The 25,353-nt window shown below is 42.1% G+C and overlaps 1 protein-coding gene across 1 annotated transcript in view; it reads left to right on the forward strand.

Annotated features, from left to right (window-relative positions):
* The first annotated feature begins 2,266 nt into the window (after positions 1 to 2,266).
* The window catches only part of LOC122561225 (uncharacterized), a 152,305-nt gene continuing 129,218 nt past the window's right edge, over positions 2,267 to 25,353 (forward strand). The window contains 3 exon segments of the mRNA XM_043712843.2: positions 2,267 to 2,372; positions 13,631 to 16,244; positions 19,887 to 20,007. Of these exon segments, the coding sequence (XP_043568778.2) occupies positions 13,634 to 16,244; positions 19,887 to 20,007 (2,732 nt within the window). The 5' untranslated portion in view covers positions 2,267 to 2,372; positions 13,631 to 13,633.

The raw sequence follows: 25,353 nt of genomic DNA on the forward strand, positions 1-25,353 counted from the left end.
TTCTTTATACAGAGAGGGGTGGGTGCGTGAAATGCACTGCCAGCAGTGGTAATGGAATAAGATACATTAGGGACGTATAAGCAGCTCTTGGATAGACACATGGAAGATAGGTTAATCTGATTTTAGAGTTGGATAAAAGGTCGGTACAACATTGAGGGTCGAAGGGCCTGTATTGTGCTGTACTATTCTAAAAATGCCATCCCATATTCCCAATTCCTTCGACTCCGCCGCATCTGCTCCCAGGAGGACCAATTCCAATACCGAACAACCCAGATGGCCTCCTTCTTCAAAGACCGCAATTTCCCCTCAGACATGGTTGACGATGCTCTCCACCGCATCTCCTCCACTTCCCGCTCCTCCTTGAACCCCACCCCTCCAATCGCCAACAGGACAGAACCCCACTGGTCCTCATCTACCACCCCACCAACCTCCAGATACATTGTATCATCCATTGTCATTTTTGCCACCTCCAAACAGATACTACCACCAAGGATATATTTCCCTCCCCTCCCCTATCAGCGTTCCGGAAAGACCACTTCCTCCGCGACTCCCTCGTCAGGTCCACACCCCCCCCCCCCCAACCCAACCTCCACTCCCGGCACCTTCCCCTGCAACCGCAAGAAATGCAAAACTTGCACCCATACCTTCCCCCTCACTTCCCTCCAAAGCCCCAAGGGATCCTTCCATATCCGTCACAAATTCACCTGCACCTCCACACACATCATTTACTGCATCCGCTGCACCCGATGTGGCCTCCTCTACACTGGGGAGACAGGCTGCCTACTTGCGGAATGTTTCAGAGAACACCTCTGGGACACCCGCACCAACCAACCCAACCGCCCCGTGGCTGAACACTTTAACTCGTCCCACTCCGCCAAGGACATGCAGGTCCTTGGCCTCCTCCATCGCCAGATCATGGCAACACGACGCCTGGAGGAAGAGCGCCTCATCTTCCACCTAGGAACCCTCCAACCACAAGGGACGAATGTAGATTTCTCCAGCTTCCTCATTTCCCCTCCCCCCACCTTATCTCAGTCCCAACCCTCGGACTCAGCACCACCTTCTTGACCTGCAATCTTCTTCCCGACCTCTCCACCCCCACCCCCTCTCCGGCCTATCACCCTCACCTTAACCTCCTTCCACCTATCGCATTTCCAACGCCCCTCCCCCAAGTCCCTCCTCCCTACCTTTTATCTTAGCCTGCTTGGCACACCTTCCTCATTCCTGAAGAAAGGCTTATGCCCGAAACGTCGATTCTCCTGCTCCTTGGATGCTGCCTGACCTGCTGCGCTTTTCCAGCTCTGTACTATTCTATGACTGTTGCCAGACAGAAGGCCTTTGCGATCACTAACCGGTGACTTGTCCACAAATTAATTACCCCCCGTTACTGGCCGAACATCCATTTGGGTACACCCTTGATTCCAGCTCATCTACATCTCTCCTGCTACTGCTTGAACTAGCAACAGTTCTTACAATGAATGTCCACACAGCAAGAAGCAAAACTTCAGCAGCCAGCAAAAACGAGGAGGATTCACAGGCTAAGGCTCCCCCCTATGCACGTTCTCATTTCCTCACACTCAGCTCCACTAACTCACAGGTACCCTGTCATCCCCTCTCAGCTTCTCAATATCCCCCTCGCCCAGCATACTGGTCTGTAAATCTAGGCGTCGCTTTGTTATAGTTGCCTCGTCTTCCTTGTTCCAACATCTAGAAAAGTATGTACTCTTGGAAATAGCAGATTTGGCTTCTGGAGCCTACCTGGTGAGGCAAATCAACAGTAATGGCCCTGGCCGAGTCCTCTGTGCTTGAATAGCCCTGTTCAGGTAAGTATAACGGTCAGTTCTAGGGAATGAGCAGTGTCTGTTCCAGCAGAGTAATTATCGCTGGGGAGAGGCTCACTGGGGTAAGTCGAGCCGACGGTGATTTGAGAAGAATAAGTCATGTTAAACCGAATGATATTGGATGCACACAGATTATCAGCCACCGTTTATTACTCTGAAACAATGGCTGACTATGAGATAACTGCATTTAACTCCTATAGACAACAGATTACACACTGGTGATCATTTTATTGTCAGGAGGCGGCGAGCCCAGCTCCTCACCTCCTGGAATAAACTCTTTTATCGAAAGGGAACACCTTACCTAATGAAGAGCCGTAATAAAGAGATAGCAGCTTCCCCGCCCCTTCACGGAACTCCCGGGGGGTACCACGTGCCCGCAGCCATGGAAACGGCTGGATACACAGGGTCACGTGGAGCCGGTAGCGTGTCTCGCTGCGGGGTGCTGTGCAGAGAGGGACTCCTGCTCTCTCCCTGATATGTGTATTCAAGAGCCAGGCTTCGGTGTACAGGGCACGGGTTCCGCGTTTGCAGGTAACACCACACTTGGAACTGTGAGGTGGATGGTGTAGAGCTTCAAAAGGATCACAGCGGGGAAGTGGTGGCTGAAGGTTCATTCGGAGAACACGGCGTTAGAGATCCGGGTTCAATTCCCGCCTCACTGTGTGGAGTTTGCACATTCTCCCCGTGTCTGCGTGGGTTTCCTCCCACAGTCCAAAAATGTGCAGGTTAGGTGAATTGGCCATGCTAAATTGCCCTAGTATTAGGTGAAGGGGTAAATGTAGGGAATGGTTCTGGGTGGGTTGCGCTTCGGCGGGTCGGTGTGGATTTGTTGGGCCGAAGGGCCTGTTTCCACACTGTAACTGATAATCTAATCAAGACTAGGATTCAGTTTGATAGGAAGGTGCCAGCATGACCATATGAAAGGAAGTGCAGGAGAGTGACTTGAGTGTACACTAATGTAGAAATGGCTTAGCACATAACTGAACTTTTTTTGTATAGTAAAGTTGTAGACAATGTTTTATATAAATCAGAGGTGGGGAAGGATGGAAGAGGAGAAATGTAGATTTTAAAAGCAAGAATTATGGCAGAATTACAGGACAGCTATTTGGATAATAAAACCAAAGTAGGACAAGTAGGGAGAAAGTATGTAAACTGAGTGGTAATTAGAGTCAAAGTGGGGAGGGGGGAAGGAATGATAAGACAAAATTAATGCCTCTTTTCTTGAATGTATGTGGTGTTCAGAATAAAATTGATGAATTAACTGTTCACCTGCAGCTTACTGGGTATAATCTTAAAGCCATTTGGAGACTTGGTTTCAAGAAAATCAAAGCTGGGAACCAAATGTTTGGGGCCTATGACTTTTCAAAAGGACAGGCAGGAAGAAAAGGGTGATGGAGTTGTTGTTAATGCAGGTTGGAATAAGTGTAATGGCAAAAATGATCTTGAATCAGAAGATGTAGAATCTGTACAGTGGAGGTAAGAAATTAAAAAGAGAAGGAAGACACTGGTAGAAGTAGCCTCCAAACAGTAGGTATATGATGGGACTGAATCTAAATCAGGAGACAATGAGAGCATGTAATAAAGGCAGTACTTTAATCTTTGTATAGATTGGGATAATCAGATTGCAGAGGAAGTCATGAGTAACCACCTATAGATTGTATCTGAGACCGTTTCCCAGAATAATATGTTGTGGATCCAACTAGGGATCAGGCTAATTTTGCATCTGGTAATATGTAATGAGGCAATTTTAATGAATGATGTCACCCTCAAATAGTGGTGGAATTTAGTGTTCAGTTTTGAAGGGAGGAACATGGGTTGGAAACAACTGAGCTCAACTTAAGTCAGAACAATTGATAGAGTTGGCTGGAATGGACTGGAGAAAGTGAGGACTGCAGATGCTGGAGATCAGAGCTGAAAATGTGTTGCTGGAAAAGTGCAGTAGGTCAGGCAGCATCCAAGGAACAGGAGAATCGACGTTTTGGGCATAAGCCCTTCTTCAGGAATCATTCCTGAAGAAGGGCTTATGCCCGAAACGTCAATTCTCCTGTTCCTTGGATGCTGCCTGACCTGCTGCACTTTTCCAGCAACACATTTTCAGCTGGAATGGACTGGGGCAGGAGGTTGGCAGCAAAGCTGGTTGAGGAACAATGACAGATGTTTAAGAAAATAGTTCATGGCTCACAGGAAATATGTTTTCCAGTGAGGAGGAAGGGTTCGAACAATGGCAAGGGTTAACCATCACTATCTAAGCAAGTTAAGGATAACAAAAATGGAACATGCTGGAGAAACTCAGCAGGTCTGGCAATATTTGTGGAGAGAGAAACAGAGTTAATGTTTTGAATCTGGCATGATTGTCTTTTAGGATTGAAAAGTGTTGGAAAAATGTTTCTTTTTTATACTTTTGACTGAGGCAGAGGAGGATCAAGAGGGCAGATAGTGTAGATGGGCCCAGTGCAAAAGACATAGGGACTGTTAATAATGGAGAAAGAAGAGAGAGAGAGAGAGAGAAACTGGGTGTAAATTTAATGTGCAAGAGGGAAATAATTAGTCCTTTCTACCGAGTGCAAAATAAACAAGGGACAAGTCAGGAGTGTTCTGAAAAACAGTTATACTGGATTCAATTCATTAACTCTGTTTCTGTTCTCCTCAGGTGCTGCCACACCTACTGAGTTTCTTAAGCCTGATTAGGTGTGGGGGAGTCAGGCCTTGTTTGGCTGGTGGGTGGCGGGGTGGGTGGGAAGGTGGGGAAGAGGAGTCACAAGTGCTACACAAATGCCAGGCAATCACTATCTAAATTAAAAGACAATCTAACTGTCTCCCCTTAACATTTACCATTGCTGAATCCCCCACTATCAACATTCTGAGGATTACTATTGACAAGAAACCGAACTGGACTAGCCATATAAATAGAGGTTCAGCTGCCTCTCCTCCAACCTAGTTTACTGTATTCTGTGCTCTCGATGTGGTCTTCTCTACATTGGGGAGACCAAATGTAAGCTAAGGAGCATTTCACCAAGCATCTCAGCTGGGTCTGCAGGGGCCAACTTAACCTCCCAGTCTCTGCCACTTAAATCCCCTTCCCATTCCCTTTCCAACATGACCATCCTTGGCCTCTTCCATTGCCACAATGAATCAGACCACAAACTGGAGGAACAACATTTCATCTTTCGCCTGGGCAGCCTACAGCCCAGAGGGCAGCATGTTGGCACAGTGGTTAGCACTGCTACCTCACAGCACCAGAGACCCAGGTTCAATTCCAGCCTCAGGCTGTCTGTGTGAAGTTTGCATATTCTCCCCATGTCTGCGTGGGTTTCCTTCACAGTCCAAAAATGTATAGGTTAGGTCAATTGGCCATGCTAAATTGCCAGTAGTGTTAGGTGAAGGGAATGGGTCTGGATGGGTTGCTCTTTGGAGGGTCGGTGTGGATTTGTTGGGCCGAAGGGCCTGTTTCCACACTAAGTAATCCAATCTAGTAAAGTGTCACCATTGAGTTCTCCAATTTCAAATAACCTCCCTTCCCAGCACCTGACTCCTTTCATACCCTCTCCCCCTCTCTTCCATTCCTCTCATCGACCCTTCCTTCCAGCCACCAACCTGATTTATTCCTTCCATTGACCAACCAGGTCGTACCCTCTATCTGTATTCATCTATCCCCACCTCACCACCCTGGCCCCCCCAACCCCCTTTATCTAGCTCCCCTTACACCCACCCCAGTCTTGAAGAAGGCTTACACCTGAAACATTGACTTCTCCACTTCCCGATGCTGCCTGGCTTGCTGTGTTCTCCCAGCCTCCACCTCGTCTACTTTGGATTCCAGCATTTGCAGTTTTTTTTTGTCTGTATATAAATACAGTGGCAGAACAGCAGGTCAAAGGCTAGGAATACTGCAGTGGACAACTCACCTCCTGACTCCCCAAAACCTGTCCACCATCTACAAGGCAGAAGTCAGAGTATGATGAAATACGTCCTGTTTGCCTCAGTGAGTGCAGCTCCAAAACCACTCGAGCTTGACACCATATAGAACAAAGAAGCCTGCTTGACTAACACCACATCCACAAACATCTACTCCCTCCACCACCAGAAGTTGTTGAACATGAATCCAGAAGGCTATAAAGATCTTAAGCAGAAAATGAGGTGGTGTTGCTGTGGCTTGCTTTGTGTTTCACTGGAACAATGCAGGACAGAAATATGAGCATTACACAAGATGATGTATTAAATGACAACTGACCAGAAGGCCAAGATTATGCTGAGTGGAGTGTTTGGCAAAATGCTCAACCAGTTTTACTTTATCAGTGTTGAAGAACTACATTGGGAACAGTGAATACAGTAAACCATATTGATCGAAGTACAAGTAAATTGCTGCTTCATCTGGAAGTGGTGTTTGGGCACTTGAACAGTGAGGATGGTGGAGGTAAAATGGCAATTATTACAGCTCGTACAATCAAATGGAAAGGTACCACCAAATATACTTTCCTCTGTCAGTATTCTGAAGGGACAGTTCCCTCTGGAATATCCTTGCCCATTCCTCTATCACCCCGACATCACATTCCTCTCCCATGATACAATTTTAATTCTAAACACCTACTTAAGGTGTTAAAAGAAAACAAGACTGTGTAAAAATAAAATTATTGAATTTCAAACTGTCCAGGCTAATACTTTATGAATTTCTGTTTGAGGTTATGACAGACGTGGACCTTATCATAGCATTAACCTCCATTTGTTTTGACAAACTTACTCAACCATTCTCCAAGGTGAGGAGGGAGGTGTGGGCACAGGGATGGAGGTAAGTGGGGAGATGTGGGCATAGGGATGGAGGTGAGGGTGGTGCTGTGGGCACAGGGACAAAGGTGAGATCGGTTACATCGACTATAACAAGGAAGTGAGTCTGCACCTCTACAAATCATTCATTAGATGATATTTGGTGTATTGTGTTCAGTTCTGGGTACCTCATTTAAAGAAGTGTCAATGGTAGTCATGATTTGGAGATGCCGGTGTTGGACTGGAGTGTACAAAGTTAAAAAGCACACAATGCCAGGTTTTAGTCCAATAGGTTTAATTGGAAGCACTAGCTTTCGGAGCGCTGCTTGATGAAGGAGCAGGGCTCTGAAAGCTAGTGCTTCCAATTAAATCTGTTGGACTATAACCTGGTGTTGTGATTTTTAACATCATTTAAAGAAGCCCTGGAGAGTATGCAAAAAAAAATTACTAGAATGATACCAGGAATTAGGGATTTTAGATACAAGGTAAGGGACAGTAGTCTGATTTGTGTGTTACTGTGGTGACTGAGATACTTCTTCAGATTATTTTTGAAGTTGCAGTAGTTGTTAATACACCACATAAGTCAGCTGTTTCCAACTTTAAAACATGAAGTATGATGCCTGATGATTCCCTCTTGGTATCTTAATACTTTATGCTGTCTTCTTTCTGTAGCATTAAATTTGGTATTCATTTCTGTTTCACTCAATCTTCGCCAACAGTGGTTTTATGTCAGATGCTGAATTTGTGAATGCAGTAAGAGGATAAAATGCTACAGTCACTGTGCACTGAAGGATCTCAATCATTAAACTCTAAACCATCGGTAAGATGTGTTTGTCTTTTTCAGCTCCTTGATTCATAAAAGCACTTGGTTAATAATTATTGCTTGTTACTTTCTGAATGCAGATTAGCATTACAAGTAGTTGTTAAACTGATTTCTTCACTGTTTGTGAATTTTCAATGTGATAGACTTATGAACTCTCAGGAAATAGAGAGGGTGAGAAAGTGCAATCAAAACCCAAGGTCACGTATTCAGTGGTAGAACAGGCTCGATGGGACCATATGATCAACTTTTGCTGGATTTTTTTTGTGTACAAAATGTACAATCAGAAGATACCCGTCGCACTTCACAGGTTCTCCAACATAGCTGCAGAGTAACAGGACTGTGTGCACACTCCTGAGTCCAGGGCTCGTATACTCCCATCTGCTTTCTAAAAATACTTTCGCTGTTTTTTCTTTTCTTTAGCCTTTTGCAGTAGGTTAATGAGCAGCTTCAGCACGGCATGAGAAGGGGCCATGTGCTGAATAATAGCAGCCTCCTGTCGATTGCAGGCAGCCAACGCAGCTCCTCCAGTGATTGCTTCGAGACAGGCTGGTTGGCCTAGACTTCAGGCCATGGCTCGGCCTGGGTCCTTGCATCAGTGGCTGAGCGTTTCAAACACCTTTATGGAGTTAGACATAGATTTTAAGATCTTTACCTTGTTAGCTTTTGGCTTTCTTTTATTTCTGCTGCTTTTTCTTGGTCTTGTAACAAAGATGGAGCCGGAGAATGGCAATTTATACACTCTTCTCTGTACTCCTATATTCCAATACTTGAAGGGAATTTAATTCAATTGAATTTGTCATGTGTATCGAGGCACAGTGAAAAGCTTTGTCTTGTGAGCAACACAGGCAGATCAGAGTTAAGTAGCATAGATAGTAGATAATAGGTAAACAGTGGCAAAAACAAAAACACAGGTACAGGTGAATGTTAAGAGTTTGAGAGTCCATTCAGTATTCTAACAACAGTGGGGTAGAAACTGTTACTAAACCGGCTGGTGCTTCAGGCTTCTGTACTTTCTCACCAATGATGGAGGTTGTAGAAAAACATTGCCAGGGTGGGATAGGTCTTTAAGAATACTGGCAGCCTTTCCTTGACAGCGGGCCTGGTAGATAGATTCTATAGATGGGAGGTTGGCCTTTGTGATTGTCCGGGCTGAGTTCACCACTCTCTGTAACCGTCTCCGATCTTGAACGGTACAGTTGCCATACCAGGTAGTGATACAGCCAGACAGAATACATGACAATAAAATCTAATTCTAATATGAAATGGTGCCCCAAATAGTAAAGGAAATTAACACATGAGCACTACCATGTGGATAAGTAAACTACTCACTGGAGGAGGAGGCTTCACAAATGTTCCCATCCTCAATACTGAGGGAGCCCAGGTCATCATAGAGTCATAGAAATTTGCAGTGCAAAAGGGATTGTTTAACCCATCTTGTCTGTACCGGCTCCTGATAGAGCTACCCAGCTCACACAATTCTCTACCCCTATTCAAAGTTTGTGCGAAGATTTGTAGCTCGGGTGCTCGTTGTTGTGGTTCTGTTCGCCGAGCTGGGAATTTGTGTTGCAGACGTTTCGTCCCCTGTCTAGGTGACATCCTCAGTGCTTGGGAGCCTACTGTGAAGCGCTTCTGTGATGTTTCCTCCGCCATTTATAGTGGTTATGCCGGAGGAAAGATCACAGAAGCGCTTCACAGGGGGCTCCCAAGCACTGAGGATGTCACCTAGACGGAACGAAACGTCTGCAGCACAAATTCTCTACCCCTATCTCTGTAACTCTCTAACTTCACTTTCAAATATACATCCAGCTCTCTTTTGTAACCAACTATTGACTCTGCTTCCATCATTCTCCCAGGCAGTGTATTTCAAATCCTAACTACTGAGTGAAGAAGATTTTTCTCATTTCACTTCTTCTCACTCTCTTGCCGACAGTCTTGAAATTGTGACCCCTAGACATGCACCTACCAACTAGTGGAAACAAAATATCCTCTTTTATCCTGTCAAAATTGTTCGTAATATTTAAATACTTTAATAAGGTCACCTCTTTATCTTCTCTGTTCCAAGGAGAATAAGCATAGTTTATCGAATTTTGCCTTCTATCTAAAATCCCTAATTCCGGGTATCATTCTAGTAAATATTCTTTGCAAACTCTCCAGGGCTGCTTTAAATGAGGTATTCAGAACTAAACACAATACTCCAAATGTGATCTAATGAATGATTTGTAGAGGTGCAGCATCACCTCCTTGTTATACTTGATGTAACAGACCTCCGTCCCTGCACCCACACCCTCCCCCCTCTTCCCCCCCCCCCCCCCCCCCACCTCCATCCCTGTGCCCACAGCTCACCTCTCACCTCTGTCCTTGTGCCCACAACTCCACTTTCACCTCTCATCTCTGTCCCTGCACTCACATCATTTTCCCCCCCCCATCTCCATCCCTGCAATCACACCTCACCCCTTACCTGTGCCCACACCTCAGCCCTCACTTCCGTCCAAAGCCTCAAAGGATCCTTCCATATCTGACAGAGATATACCTGTACTGTACACATACATCACCTGCTATATCCATTATCTCGATGTGGTCTCCTCTACTTTGGCTAGACAGGATGCCAACTTGCGGAACATTTCAGAGAACATCTCTGGGATACATGCACTAAACAACCCCACTGTCATGTAGCCAAACACTTTACCTCCCCCTCCCACTCTGCCAAGTCCTGGGCCGCCTCCACTGTCAAAATCTAGCCACCTACGCCTGGAGGAAATACACCTCATCTTCTGTCTTGGAACCCTCAAACCACACGGAATCAATGTGGATTTCACCAGTTTCATCATTTTCCCTCCCCCCACCTCATCCCAGACCCAGCCTTCCAACTTGGCACCGGCATCTTGAACTGTTCTACCCGCCCACCTTCCTCCCCACCTATCTGCTCCACCCTCCTCTCTGACCTATCGCCATCACCTCCCACCTTCATCTACCTATCGCATTTCCAGCTGTTCCCCCAGCCCCTCTTTTTTTTTTTCTCCCCCCCCCCCCCCCCCCCACCCCATTTATCTCTCAATCCCCTTGGGCCACCCCCTCATTCCTGATAAAGAACTCATGCTTGAAACATCAATTCTCCTACTTCTCGGATGCTGCCTGACCTGCTGTGCTTTTCCAACACCACACCTTTTGACTCTGGTCTCCAGCATCTGCAGTCCTCACTTTTTCTCAGAACTTTCTAACCAACTTGCTATGTGACACCATATCAAATGCTTTCTGAAAGTCCAAATAGACAACAACTGTCGCGCTACCCTCATCCACTGCCCATGTCACCTTATCAAAGAACTCAATTAAATTTGGCAGATATAACCTGCACTTGCCAAAGCCATGTTGATTTTCCAATATAAGCTTAATTTTCTCTAAGGTGTATGTTTATCTTCTCCCATATTACAGCCTCCATCAATTTTCCCGCAATTGAGTCAGACAGACAGGTCTATCATTTCCTGGATTACCTTTTGCCTTAAACAACGGCAGTACATTTGGAAATCTTCATGCCCTTGGGATGAATCCTGACTTTAGAGAGACCTGGAAAGTTTCTGCTATCAGTTCTGCAATTTGCTCCCTTACCCTTCTCAGTAATCTAGGATGCATCCCAGCTGAGCCTGGCGATTTCTCTACTTGGAGTGCAACCAGTGTTTTTAAGCACCTCTTCTTCATCTATCACTACACTGCTGTTACTCAACACCCACGTTTTCAACTGGGCCATTGTCACCATTTTCTAATTTGGAAAAGACAGAAGCAAAGTATTCATTTAGTACCTCTATCATACCCTTGGCTTCAGGTAGCAGCTTACTCTTCCTGTTCCTTATGAGGCTCCACTCTATTCTTTGCTAATCTTTTGCTATTAATATGTTTGAAGAAAATGTTATTATTTGTTTTAGTGCAGCTTGCCATCCTTTCCTCCTGCTTCCAATCAGCTATCTTATTCCAGTCTTAGCCTTTTGCCTGATTTGAGATACTTTCCTGATTTCTATTGCTGTTGTTATTCAGTGCAAAAGATAAGGCTTAAACATTTGCAGCAATCTTCAGCCAGAATTGCTGAGTGGATAATCCATTTCATTTCCTGCAGAGGGGGATCTGGTATCACAGATCCCAGTATTCAGCCAAATAGATTCACTCTATCTGAAATTAACAAATATCTGGAGGCACTGGATACTGCCATGACTGTGGATTCTGACAACATTTTTAAACTTCATTTGTGGGATGTGGGCATTGCTGGCTGGCCAACCCTTTTTGCCTATCTATGATTGACCTTGAGAATGTGGTGGTGAGCTGCCTTCTTGAATCACTGCAGGCCATGCACTGCATTTAACCCACAATGCTGTTAGGGAGCAATTTCAGGGTTTTGATCTAGTGACAGTGAAGAAAAGGCAATATCTTTCCGAGCCAGGATGGTAAATGACTTGGAGGGGAGCTTGCAGGTTGTGAGGACCTCCAATATCTGCTTCCTTTTAGATGATTGTAAGTTTGGAAGGTGCTTTCTAAGGATCTTTGGATTTCTGCCATGCATTTGTAGGTAGTACACACTGCTGCTGTTGAGGATGAAGTTAAAAATTACACAACACCAGGTTAAAGCCCAGCAGGTTTATTTCGAAGTACAGGTTTTCAGATTGCTGCTCCCTGGTCAGGTAGCTAGCTAGCATGCCAAAAGCTGTTCTTCCAAGTAAACCTGTTTGACTATAACCTGGTGTTGTGATTTTTTTTTAAACTGTGTCCCCCAGTCCAACAATGGTACCTCCACACCATGGCTGTTGAGGATGGTAGAGGGTGTGGATGTGGTGCCAAACAAGCAGGCTGCTTTGTCCTGGATATTATCAATCTACTTGAGTGATGTTGCAGCTGCACCAGTCCAGGCAAATGGGGAGCATTCTGTCACGCTTCTGACTTGGGCCTTGTAGATGATGGAATTCAGCTGGTGAGATGAAAGTGAAATCTCTTGACTTCAAACCTGCATTTGACAGAGTGTGACATCAAAGAGTCTTATGAAAACTGGAATCAATGAAAATCAGGGGGAAAACACTCTGCTTGATTAGAGTCATACCTGGCATGTAGGAAAATGGTTGTGATTGCTGGAGGGTCTGTCATCTCATCTCCAGAACATCTCTGCAGGAGTTCCTCAAGGTACAGTCCTGGGCTCAACCAACTTCAGTTGCTTCAGTAATGACTTTCCCTCCATTGTAAGGTTAGAAATAGCAATGATTGCACCATGTTCATCTGCATTTGTGATTCCTCAGATACTAAATCATTCCAAGTCCAAATGCAGCAAGTCCTGGAAAATGTCCAGGCTTGGTCTGACATGTCCAGGCAAGTGGCAAGTAACATTCATGTGACATAAATTCCCCAGGCAATGGCATCTAAAATAAGTGCCAATGAAACCATTGCCCCTTGACATTCAATGGTATTACCATTATTGGAGTCCTCCACTATCAACATCCTGGGGGTTTCCTGTTTACCAGAAGCTCAACTGGACTAGTCAGAAAAATGTATTTGTTACAATAGAATGTCAAGGCTGAGATTACTGCATTGAGTAACTCACTTCCTGACTGCCCAGTGTGTCTCCACCATCTAAAAGGCACAAGCCAGGTCTGTAATCGAACATACCCCACTTGTTGGAGTTGTATTCATACAGACAACACTCCAGAACCTTGACACCATCAAGGACAATGCAGCCCACTTGATTGGCACCACATGCACTCCCTCCACTAACCACACTCAGTAGCAGAAGTATGTGCCATCTAGAAGATGCACTGCAGAAATTCACCAAGACTCCTCAGACAGCATCTTACAAACCTACGGCCACTTCCATCTTGAAGGACAAGGGCAGTAGATACATGGAGCACCACGACGTACAAGCTATCATCCAAGCCACCTTGTTGATTTAGAAATATATCACCATTACTTGAGTGTCATTGGGTCAAAGTCCTGCAATTCCTTCTCTAACGACATTCTGGGTCAGCCTACAGCACATGGACTCCAGTGGTTCAAGAAGGCAACTCACCATCTCAGGGTAAACTAGAGATAAACAATAAAAACTGGGTCAGCTAGAGATGGGCATATCGCAATTGAGCATTCAAACAACTAGGAGTGGTATTTGTTATTAATACTTACCTCCCTCTGTGTATTCTTGTTGTTATTTACCATATGCAATAATATTATTTCTCATATATTGCAGAATATGTTTACAGCTACAAGAACATCAAAGCATTTAAATGCTGAGACCATCCTAAAAACAGACACTCCTCGCACACGCGAACTGAAGACACTTCGAGCAAAACGTTTGGCTTACTTTGTAGGCCCTAATCATGACTGCACAAATATATCTGCAGCTGATAGCAGTTCAGAAGCTATTGACATACAAGAAAGTTTTGAACATAACGTGAGTTATCCACCAAAAGAAAATTTGCCAAATGCTGAGGACAAAATAAAAATATTTGGTTGTAATGAATCAGTTCAACATACAAGAATTCAGGATAAAGAAAAGGACCATCATAGTGATTTAGAACCATCATTGGCACTCTCTAGGAATGACAAAGCAATTATTTGCTTGCCAAAACCAGACTATAATTTGCTGCAAAATCCAACTGTATCAGAGATCCAAAAGCTCAGGCATATTCTAAGCTGGGCTCAGAAAATCCTAAAAAATAGTGAGAAAGATATGACCATCCCAATATTTCAAAACACTTGTGCATTAAATGAAAAAGATTTTGTGAGCCACATAGATTCTGAAACTAAACAGTCAAGTACTTTTCATTATTCTCAGGATACTGATCAAAGTATCCACACCAACTCTTCCACTGAAAGATTGGGTGGGTCTCATTACTCTGCAGATGCTTCCAGATCTTCTGATAGCTGTAGCTCACTTGACTTATTAAGAACTCGTAGGACATTAGTTCAGAATTCCTCCTTAGTTACAAGACTGGTTGAAGAACAACATAATTCAACAGATTCTGATTTTTCAAGCAAGGGTCATACTTTTGATAATTCTTGGAAAGGATTTTTTTCTGAAGAAGAAAATGCACATGGAGATAATGCTTCAAAGAATAACTGGAAAATTAGAGGTGTAGAAGAAGGTAAGGTGCCTGAAACTCCATTAGAATTGCTGGCAAATAAAAACCACCACTTTATGATTGGTGATATGAGTGCACTAAATCGGGATAAATACTTCTGGTCTCCTCTTGAAAGCAACTCAGATGAAGATAATGTCAGTGGAAGTAGTGAAAGAATGGAGTCAACTAGAGCAATAACACTCAAAAAGTTGTCTGCAGCATGTTGTTACACCTCCAATCAATTAACAAGTCCTGAATCAATTAATCAACTGAACACCACAGAACACAGCGCATCAAGTCTTTGTGACAACGAAAAATGTAATTTTACATGGGAGCTTCTTGAGTCAAAAGAATATTTATCAGCTGGTAATCATAAGGTGTCAACAGAAGATTCAGCAACTGCAGGATTCACTGAAGTTTTATTAAATCTTGAAAATGCTAGATTTGAATCTCAACCAGCTATTCCAAAACTAGATCTTTCAACCATATGCAAAGGAACAACTGTAATCCCAAATGAAGCAACATCAGCAAATGACGTAAGTGAAGGAACAAAAATAGTTAGTAATTTCCAAGAAGGACTGTGGGTTGAACAGTTCTCTGAAGAATCTAGAAATTTAAATTTTACAAATGGAAGTGAAGCATTGCTTTTGAATTCATCAGTGTGTCCAAAATGTGTCAGTGGCAAAATATTGGACAAAAGAGTGACACAAAATCTTCTAGCTTTGAGAAGTGATCCATTAAAAAAAGAAACAAACCATAATCATGATGAAAATGAAATAAGGCAAAAAATAATTGATTATCAGCCACCTAGTACTTTGATGTCATCTCCATCCTCTTTGCTATTATCCTCTGATTCCAGTTACTCTCAAGAATCCAATCCACGATTTATAACAGAGCAGACTAATGGAGGAGAGAAAGACCAAATCATGGATGAATATACTGAATCTCTCTCTCCTGTAAGTAATCTGGTCAAATTCTGCCCAACATGTGCAAGTGGTAATTGTTCAACTGATAACTGGTGCATGGAATGTGGATGTGTTCTGATTGGAATAACACCACAGTTTAATTCAATCGCCAGTAATGTTGATGAAATATCATCATGGAATCACAGAGATAGTTCTATGCAAAATAAATCAGACATGTTGCTAGCAAAAGCAATTGCTGGTTCAAATGAATATTCTGACACTGTGGACTCTGACCAAATAAATAGTTGGAAATATTCCATAGTTTCCTCAAAGACCAGTGATCCTCATCTGAATACTTATGATAAATATCTTCGGTATATGGAACACCTACAGAAAATTCGAGGTCAACATCAAGCTAAAGAACAGCAGCCAACAGATGTGCTTTTAGTAAAAGAAAATGGAAATCAGAAAGAAGTGGATGAAACCATTAACTGTTGTGGGAAACAGGAAATGGCAAAATATAATACTGTCTCATTCAAAGCATCTGCATGTTTCTCTGGCTTTCCTGACAAAAACCAATTTGACGATGGGCAAGACTCTGAAGGCATGCCTATGATTAAGCCAGACATAGGAGCATTATGGTCAGAAGAAATCTGTATTGCACCAGAAGCTTCAGTATTACATTGTACTCTAGAGAGGAAAGATATTCAGCAAATAAACCATGTAGAAACAGCCAAAAACATTGAACAAAGAGTATTTTTGAAGCGTAGTATTGGATCTGAGCAGGCAAAAAAAATTTCTACAGAGGGTGAAAACAAAAAAATAACTTCTAAAGGTAATTATTAAATAGTTCACAATTCATCTTTTTTCCCCTTGTTTCTTGCAAATTCTATGTATATACTTTGCTCTGTTACATACTAAACTGATATTTACATTTTGAAAGTTCAAGATGTAAATATTGAATGATTATATTCATGAAACTACTCAGATTTGTGATTTCCCAAATAGATTTTATCAAAGAATAATGCATTATATAGCCATGTTAACTTGAGCCAGTCCTGACAGGATATCTCAGACTGCATTCTTGCAGTGCAGTGTATGCATCAGGGCTTGCAAGGTTCTGGAGTTGCTGAGTTTGATAAAGTAAATGCACAGTGCAGTTCAGGTTCACGTTATGGGTAAGCAGCCAAGGGTGTACTTTGACAGACAGTTCAGCGCTCAAATCATTTGAAAAAGGTTCTGGAACTTTGTTCTGTTATTCCACCTGTTCGCTCAAATATCAGAGCTGGTTACATAGTATAAGTGTGTAGATAAGCTAAGTGAAAACATCTTTGTTATCTATTCTCACAAAAGAAAGAGTGTATCTTCTCATTTTTAGGATGTCCCAAAGCACTTCCAGCCAATTAAATACCTTGAAGTGTCTCTGCTGCTGTTATGCTGGAAACTGTGGCACCCAGTATGTGCACAAGGTCTCAGAAACCGCAAATTAAGAATGATGAAATGATCTATGATGTTTGTTTACACGGTCGTATAATTGTTGTTAAGTGTGGATCAAAACCAGTGCTAGGATCTTTTGTGTATTAGGTGTAAATTGTGTTTGTTCTGAATTCCATCAATTGTTTGTAAAAGTAGTAGGAGGGGGAGAAGGTGGCAAACTGATAATGTCACTGGACAAATTAACCAGAGGCACAAGCTCATGCTTGGGAATATGATTTCACATTCAATAAGCCTTACCTGATGAATAGGATAAAAAGCCACAGTAACATTTTTCTTTTCAGGAATGTTCAAATGGTATTTCATAACTTCCAGAAATCCCAGCAGCACTTCATTTCAAATGAGCTGTTTTTGAAATGTAGGAGAAGGCAACAGCTAATTTGAATGCAACCTGACAAACAATAATGATGTTAGTGACCAAATACCTAGTTTCACTTATGCTAGGTGTCAGATAAATATTGTTTTGGATGCTCAGAGACTATTCTACAGTTGGATTAATAGAGTGGGACTTTTTATATGCATTTGAGAGAGCCAATCATTTCATGAGAAATAATTGTAAAAATTTGTTCAGGGAATGTGGGCTTCACTGGCAGAGAAGCTTTATTGCCCATCCATAATCGCTTTTGAGAATGCAAACTGGTGAGCTAACTTTATTGAATTGTGCCACAGTCTATTTGGTGTAAATATAGCCACAGTTCTGTTAGAGAGGTGTTGTCAGGGTTTGACTCAGCCCCAGTAATGAATGGTGATATATTTGCTAATCAGAATCGCAAGTGGCTTAGAAGGAACCTTGCAGGTGATGGTATTCCCATTATTCTGGTACCCTTGTCTTTTTTGATGTTATTCGTTGTGGATTGATAAGTGCTCTCTGAGGAGATTTGGTGAATATCTACAGTGTGTCATTAGATAGTGTACACTACTGCTACTGGGTGTCAGTGGTGGAGGGAGTGAATGTGGTTTTAGACAAGCATGCTGTTTTGTCCTGGGTGGTGTCAAGCTTCTTGTGTAGTTGGAGCTGCACTCATCCAGACAAGAGGAGACTATGCTATTACTCTCCTGACTTGTGTCATGTAGATGGTGGATAGGGTTTGGGGATTCAGAAGCATGTTACTTGCTATGCAATTTCAAGCCTTTTCAGCTGTTCTTTTAGTCACTGTATTTATATGACTACTGCAAACCACTTTGGTTTCTGTTTAATGCTGAGCAATAGGATCTTCATAGTTGTACAATCATGATGCCTTTGAATGTCAGGTAGAAATGCTCAATATCTGGCACTTATGTAGCATGAATGGCAGTTGGTGCTATGCAAAGAGCTCAGGAGATCTGTGCAGCTGGAAAGAAAATTAGAGGGAACACTGGTTCCAAGGTATGATCCTACAAGTATGACTACTCTGAGACAACTCTCCCAATTTTAGCACAAGCCACCAGATGTTGGTAAGGAAGACTAAGCAGGGTCAGCAGGGCGAGGTTTGCTGTTAACATTTCCAAAGTCAAGGTTGATTTTGGGTGATCTGTCTGGTTTCATTCCTTTCAGGTCTTTTAGCAGTTCTGGTGCAACTGAGTGGCTTGCTAGGCCATTCCACGGGGCAATTCAGAGTCAACATGACAAAATTCCTTTTGTTTCCTTCCTAAAAAAACATTAGTCAACCACATCAACAATGTTTTATTCGTCATCATTAGGCTTTTAAATCCAGTTGTTTATTGCAATCAATTTTATCTTCTATTCTGGTGGGATTTGAACCAAAGAACATGTGTACCTGGTTAACTAGTCCAGTAACAATACCACTATTCAATTGCCTGCCCTAGACACTACGCTTCGATAGTACATCACTTCCTCAGCTAAAATGCCAGCCTGCATTTTGTGCTGAAGTGTTTAGAATGGATTTTGAACAAAAATGACTAATTTTAGCTTTATTAGCATTAAGATTCTAAGAATTAGGAAAAGCTGAGGATGGCAATGAATTCCATTTGATTTCATTTCTTAAGGCAGCTACAGTCAGTGCAGGAGATGGTGCATTAAGTTTTATATTCATAAATGATAAACTTTTTTTTTTGAATGCCTTTTTGTTCGTCATGACTTAATTCATCATGGGCATGATGTCAGACTATTTAAATGTCTGAATGAAATACTGTATATATATCCATTTTAAGAATGTTGTAGTGAAAACTCCATGGCATTTGTAGGTTGCTGGATTAACTGCAGAGATGCACTTTGTGGAATCTGTCCTGCTGCAATCAAAGGAATCTCTCTGCTGAAAAACTACTGACCTAATATTGAATAATGGAGCAGCAAATATGGATCGATATTGTGTTATTGTACTTGACGATCTGGGTTAGGTGTTCATGAGGAATAATGGGGAAACAAAAGAACATCCTTCCTTTATTAAGCTGAGTAAGTGGAAAGTGAAATTGAAGAGCTTAATAGCCTTCCTATGTTCCAATTACTTTATTTCTTAAGAATATTTAAAAAATAGAAGCGGGAGTAGACCATGATAGACCTGGAGCCAACTCTGCAATTCAGTATGATCATAGTTAATCAGTGGCCTCACTTCCACTTTCCAGCCAAGTCACCTTATCCCTTGGTTCCCTGAGAGGCCAAAAATCTGTCTATCTTGGTTTCTTTTTACATTCAATGGTAATGTATCCAGAACCTTCTGCTACTGGGGTAGACTATTCCAAACATTCGCAATTCTTTCAGTGAGGAAAGTTTTCGGCACTTAGTCCTAAATTATCAGCCCCTTATCCTAAGGCTATACCCCTAATTTCTAGATGATCCTGCCAGTGTCTCTAAGTATCTATCCAGCCAAGAGTCTTGGGCGTATGCTGAGAAAATGTGTTTCTGGGAAAATAACAAAACACTACTATGTAATCAGATTTGTTAATTAAAATTCTGTCATTTTTTAACATCATAATTTCAATGCAGGATATCTGAACCAGACTCTTAAATTTAAAACATAAATCAAAAATCTATTTTATTTTTAAGATGCAGATGTAAAGCCCAGAAGGCGGGCAAGTATCCAATCACGTTTGAATCAATATAAAAGGTGCTGGGAGAAATCCAGCATTGCATGGTCATCTTATGCATATGGAGCATTAAAGCCAAGGTATAGTATTTGGTTACACTTGATTAATACTGAGTCTCAAGTTGTTTGATTTCTGCCTTAAATTTATCACCTCTGCTCTTGCATGCACCTGAGTTCCTCAAGCTTGGATAACTATCATTGACTAATATTGACAGAAGGAGAATGTTCAACTCATTGTGTCTGCACCAGCACTCTGAGCACTTTGTCTTGGTGTCAATCTCCTCCCTTTTTTCCAATAGACCTACACATCATTTCTATTTAAATAATTATATAATCTCCTCATGAAAACCTTAATTAAGTCTGCATCACACTTCCAGACAAGGCATTCCAGAATCTAGCTACTTGCAGTGTACAAAAGATTTTTTTTCCCTTGCGTTTGTTTCTTTTGTAAAACACTTTACATTTGTTCCCAAGGGTTCTTGATCCTCTTATAATTGGGAACTGTTTCTCCTCAACTATCTACATTGTCAAGAGCCCTTATGACTTTGAAAACTTCTGCAAATTCTCCTCTCAACCTTCTCCTCTCCAAGGAAAACAGTCCCAATTTCTCCAATCTCCTCTCATAAACTAAAGTTTCTCATCCATAAAGCCATTCTTATAAACCAATATTGTACAATTTCTTTGCTGAGATCACCTGTTCTGCAAATGAACTAAAATTCTGCATCATTCAGTTTGATGGAACAGATTACATTTAAGAAACAAAACACTTGGAGCTTGGTCTGATTTCATTGTCAAGTGATCTTTGCTAACACTGTAAGGTGAGAATGGGCTGAGAGATACTTGTTAGCAATTTTGTTCTCAAAATGAGAAGTGTTTCACAGCTTTTGATGGAAGAATGTTGGGTGATGTGTGTTACTGAGTGACCACAAATGACACAAGTATATGTTTGAGTTTCAAGAGTTGGTGACTACAATTGATAAATTCTCACTTCATCTGACTTTAGTCCTGTACATATACTGGTTTTGCAAAAGTAATTGAATCACCCTAAAGACTTGCTTTCAAATTTGATGTTACTTATGAACATTAATGAACTCAATTGTTATAACATGACACTTTGTTTTTATTTCACCTGTGTAGCTGCATATAAAGTAAATGCTGATGCAGTTTGAAGCTGAGGAGCTAGAATGGTACACTGTCACTCTCATGAGAAATTGAGTTAACACTTTGAAATTACTTCAGTAGAGAAGAAAAATAAAATCAATCTTAAAATCACCTTAAAATAAACTATCTATAATGTTTTCAAGATATTTAGGATTTCTTTTAGCTGAACCTATATATTAATCTTCCCACAATGTGTTTGGGTTTGAACTGGTATTTGTACCTGTCAGGTGCCTGAAATGTACTCTAATCTGCCAGAATGCACCCATCTCCACTTTTTATGGAGGTGGATGTTAGAATTTCTGAATATCCTGTTGTCCCTTGAACTGGACTCCTACAACCCAATTGTGAGCCCAATTCTTTGAATGCTGCAGAAGTTTTCCTAAGGTTAGCAAACTAACCCAAGGCTAGTTTGAATGGCACTTTATCAAGATGGTTACCGTTCAGGAGGCCGGAACTGAATAAGACTTTAATGTCAAAACTTTAAAGTTTTCACCCTTTCTTTTGAGAAATGGTTTGGTAATAGTATTTATTGTAAGGATTTACTTGTATTGTTTTCAGATGTTTACACGAAGGACATTGGGAGCTGTTTGAGTAAATGCGTTTTTAAGCTATGGCTTATAGCTTCTACTGTTGGTATACATAGCTTCACCATGTCTTTGCCTCATTTTTAGGTATGGCTGGTGCTGCTCCTCGCATGTGTCCCTACGTTCTTCATTGAACCAGGATTGATTCTCTGGTTTTGATAGTGGTAGAGTGGGAGATGTACTGGGCCATAAGGTTACAGGTTGTGTACAATTCTGCTGCTGATGTCCTGTAGTACCTCATGTCAAGTCTTGAGTTGCCAAATCTGTCTCAAGTCTATTCCGTGTAACACAATGATGATGCTATACTGTTATGAAGAGGTGGGTATAACTTTGAGAGTTAAAAGCAGCAGAACTACCAGACCCATCACCAAGTGTACTCAAAAATGGTAACAATGTAACACTGGGTCGAACCACTCAATTAGTTCATTGCTTGGAGACTTTGGCCAAATTTAAATTTGTGGCAGATCTCCTCTCAACTGTTCAATTTTCCCTGGTCTTATATTCTGAGCATCGGATTGTGTTATTGGCTTTTAAGATTGTCAATATACTCAATTCAAACTTGATTGGGGTTTGTTATGTTTCAGGTATAGTTTTAACTGATTGGCCAAATTTAAATTTGGCCAATCAGTTAAAACTATACCTGAAACATAACAAACCCCAATCAAGTTTGAATTGAGTATATTGACAATCTTAAAAGCCAATAACACAATCCGATGCTCAGAATATAAGACCAGGGAAAATTGAACAGTTGAGAGGAGATCTGCCACACCCTAGCATGTAAGAGACTGCTTGAAAAAGTATCTTTCTTAAAAGTCCCTTTTTGATCAGTAACCTGTAACACAGAAATTCCTAACAAGGAGAAAAGAAGACACAGGAAGATCTGAAGACAAAAACCTACAGCTGCCTGGTTTTGAGATAAGAAGTTTTTAGATTAGATTACTTACAGTGTGGAAACAGGCCCTTCGGCCCAACAAGTCCACACCGCCCCGCCGAAGCGCAACCCACCCACACCCTTACGTTTACCCCTTACCTAACACTACAGGCAATTTAGCATGGCCAATTCACCTGACCTGCACATCTTTGGACTTTGGGAGGAAACCGGAGCACCCAGAGGAAACCCACGCAGACACAGGGAGAACGTGCAAACTCCAAACAGTTAGTCCTGAGGTGGGAATTGAACCCGGGTCTCTGGCGCTGTGAGGCAGCAGTGCTAACCACTGTGCCGCCCACGCAAGTTTTGTTTTGTAAATTTTAATTGGCCATGATATCAGACTAATATTATAGAAGGGAAACTAAAAGACCGGTTAGGGAAAGAAATTGTAAATAGTGGTTAGTTAATTATTCCCTGTTATACTTTAAGAAATAAAGTTGTTAATTTTTACTTTAAATAGTTCTTGGCCATTCAATTTTTACAGATTACTGCACAGATAAATCTTTTCAGCGTTGCTTTTTTTAAATTAAGCAGGAGAGCTTATCCTGTGTCGTAACAGTTTGGAGGCACAGGTCTGTGATTTGAACTGGTTTATACAGATTTGAATAAGTTTATGTGTACGAAATTTCCCAGCAGATTTAAACACTTGCAGGTTAGTGTCCTAGATCTTTAACTAAAATGTAGGTCAGACAGTTTGTTTAATTTGGGTGACTTGTGGTTGATTAAATTAAAAGTGAGAGAAATGGCTCTTAAAATTGCTAAAGACATTCTGGGATTTGAGATGATTCTCAAATTTGCCAAGAAAGTATAGAAGGAAAGAAAAGGCCATACTTTTAGAATTAGCAAATACATTAGATTTGGGTTTAACCAAGGACAAAAGTAAGGATTGTAAGGGAGATATTCAAATACTTAGGTGTGTCAGAGAAACAGACAAGTGCAGTAGAGGTAGAATTCTGCTGCTGATGTCCTGTAGTGTCTCATGTCAAATCTTGAGTTGCCAAATCTGTTTCAAGTCTATTCCATTTAACAGAATGGTGATGCTACACAACATGATGGAGGGACTTGGTCTCCATAAGAACTGAAAGTTGGTAAATTGTTCATGCTGTCATGGACATGTACATCTGTGGCTAGCATATTAGACAGGATTAGTCAAAATATATTTTCCCCTCTTGTTGGTTCCCTCATCTTCTGCAATCCCAGTCTCGCAGCTACATCCTTTAGGATTTCATGAGTTTGGTCAGTAGTGCTGCCAAGCCATTCTTTGTGAGGGACATTTGAAGTCACCCACCCAGAGTACATTCTGTGCCCTTGCCAACTTTATTAGTCCCTCCTGTTAGTACTCAACATAGATGAGTATTGATTCATTAGTTGAGGGAGGGAGGGAAATACGTGGTAATCAGTAGGAAGTTTCCTTGTCCATAATTGACCTGATTCTATGGGACGACTTGGAGCCCAGAGTAAATGTTCAACACTCCCAGGGCAATTCTTTCCTGAGTGTTTACCATTGTGCACACCTTTGCTGGGTCTGTCCTGTTGGTGGGCCAGTATTCATACTGTAAAAATGACATTATCAGGCTGTTTCTGACTTGTCTGGGGACAGCGCTCTCAGTTTTGGTACAGATGACTTTGTAGAGTTGATGGGACTGAGTTTGCTGTTGACCTTTTCAGTGGCTTATTTTTGTCAGGTAGTCTGTCTGCTTTCTTCCCTTATTGAGATGATCTAGTGGTTGATATAATTGAATTGCTTGCTAGGCCATTTTCAGAGCGTAGTTAAAAGTCAATCACATTGCTGTGTGGCTGGAGTCACATGTAAACCAGATAGCTAAGGCAAGTAATTTTTCTTCTGTGAAGGATATTAGTAAACCAGACAGGTTGTTATGACCGTCAACAATGGTTTATGGTCCTCTTTAGGCTTTTTATTAAATTCAAATTCCCTAATCATTAAAAAAAATCCAACTGATGATGGATTCATGGTCACCATTAGACTCTTAATTCCAGATCTTTTAATTGATTGTAGGGCAGTGGAATGTTCCTCCTGCAGAATGTGGGAAGTAAGGGTCACCACTAGTGTCCCTGCTAACTACATCTGTGGGAAGTACACCCAACACCGCGTTAGGGAACTGGAGCTGGAGTTGGATGAACTTCGGATCATTAGGGAGGCAGAGGGGGTTATTGACAGGACTTACAGAGAGGTAGTCGCTCCCCAGATAAAAGAAAAAGACAGATGGGTGACAGTTAGGGGACAGAAAGGGAACCGGCAGGCAGTGCAGGAATCCCCTGTGGCCATTCCCCTCAACAATAAGTATATCGATTTGGATATTGTTGGAGGGGATGACTTAGCAGGGGAAAGCAGTGGGGCACCTCCTGCTCAGAAGGGAAGGGGGAAGAGGAGCAGAGCAGTAGTCATTGGGGACTCAATAGTTAGGGGGACAGATAGGAGATACTGTGGGGACGAGAAAGACTCACGGTTGGTCTGTTATCTCCCGGGTGCCAGTGTCCGTGATGTCTCTGTGATTTTGGGATCCTTCGGCGGGGGGGGGAGGGAGGGAGGGAGAGCAGCCCCAACTCCTGGTCCACATTGGCGCCAACGACATAGGTCGGAAGACAGATGGGAACTTGAGGCAGAAATTCAGGGAGCTAGGATGGAAGCTTAGAGCTAGGACAAACAGAGTTGTTTTCACTGGTTTGCTGCCCGTGCCACATGCTAGTGAGGTGAGGAATAGGGAGAGAAAGGAGTTGAACACGTGGCTA

This window comes from Chiloscyllium plagiosum, unplaced genomic scaffold (genome assembly GCF_037043375.1).
Source record: "Chiloscyllium plagiosum isolate Xiang-an unplaced genomic scaffold, Cpla_swu_hap1 HiC_scaffold_2, whole genome shotgun sequence".
NCBI lineage: Eukaryota > Metazoa > Chordata > Chondrichthyes > Orectolobiformes > Hemiscylliidae > Chiloscyllium > Chiloscyllium plagiosum.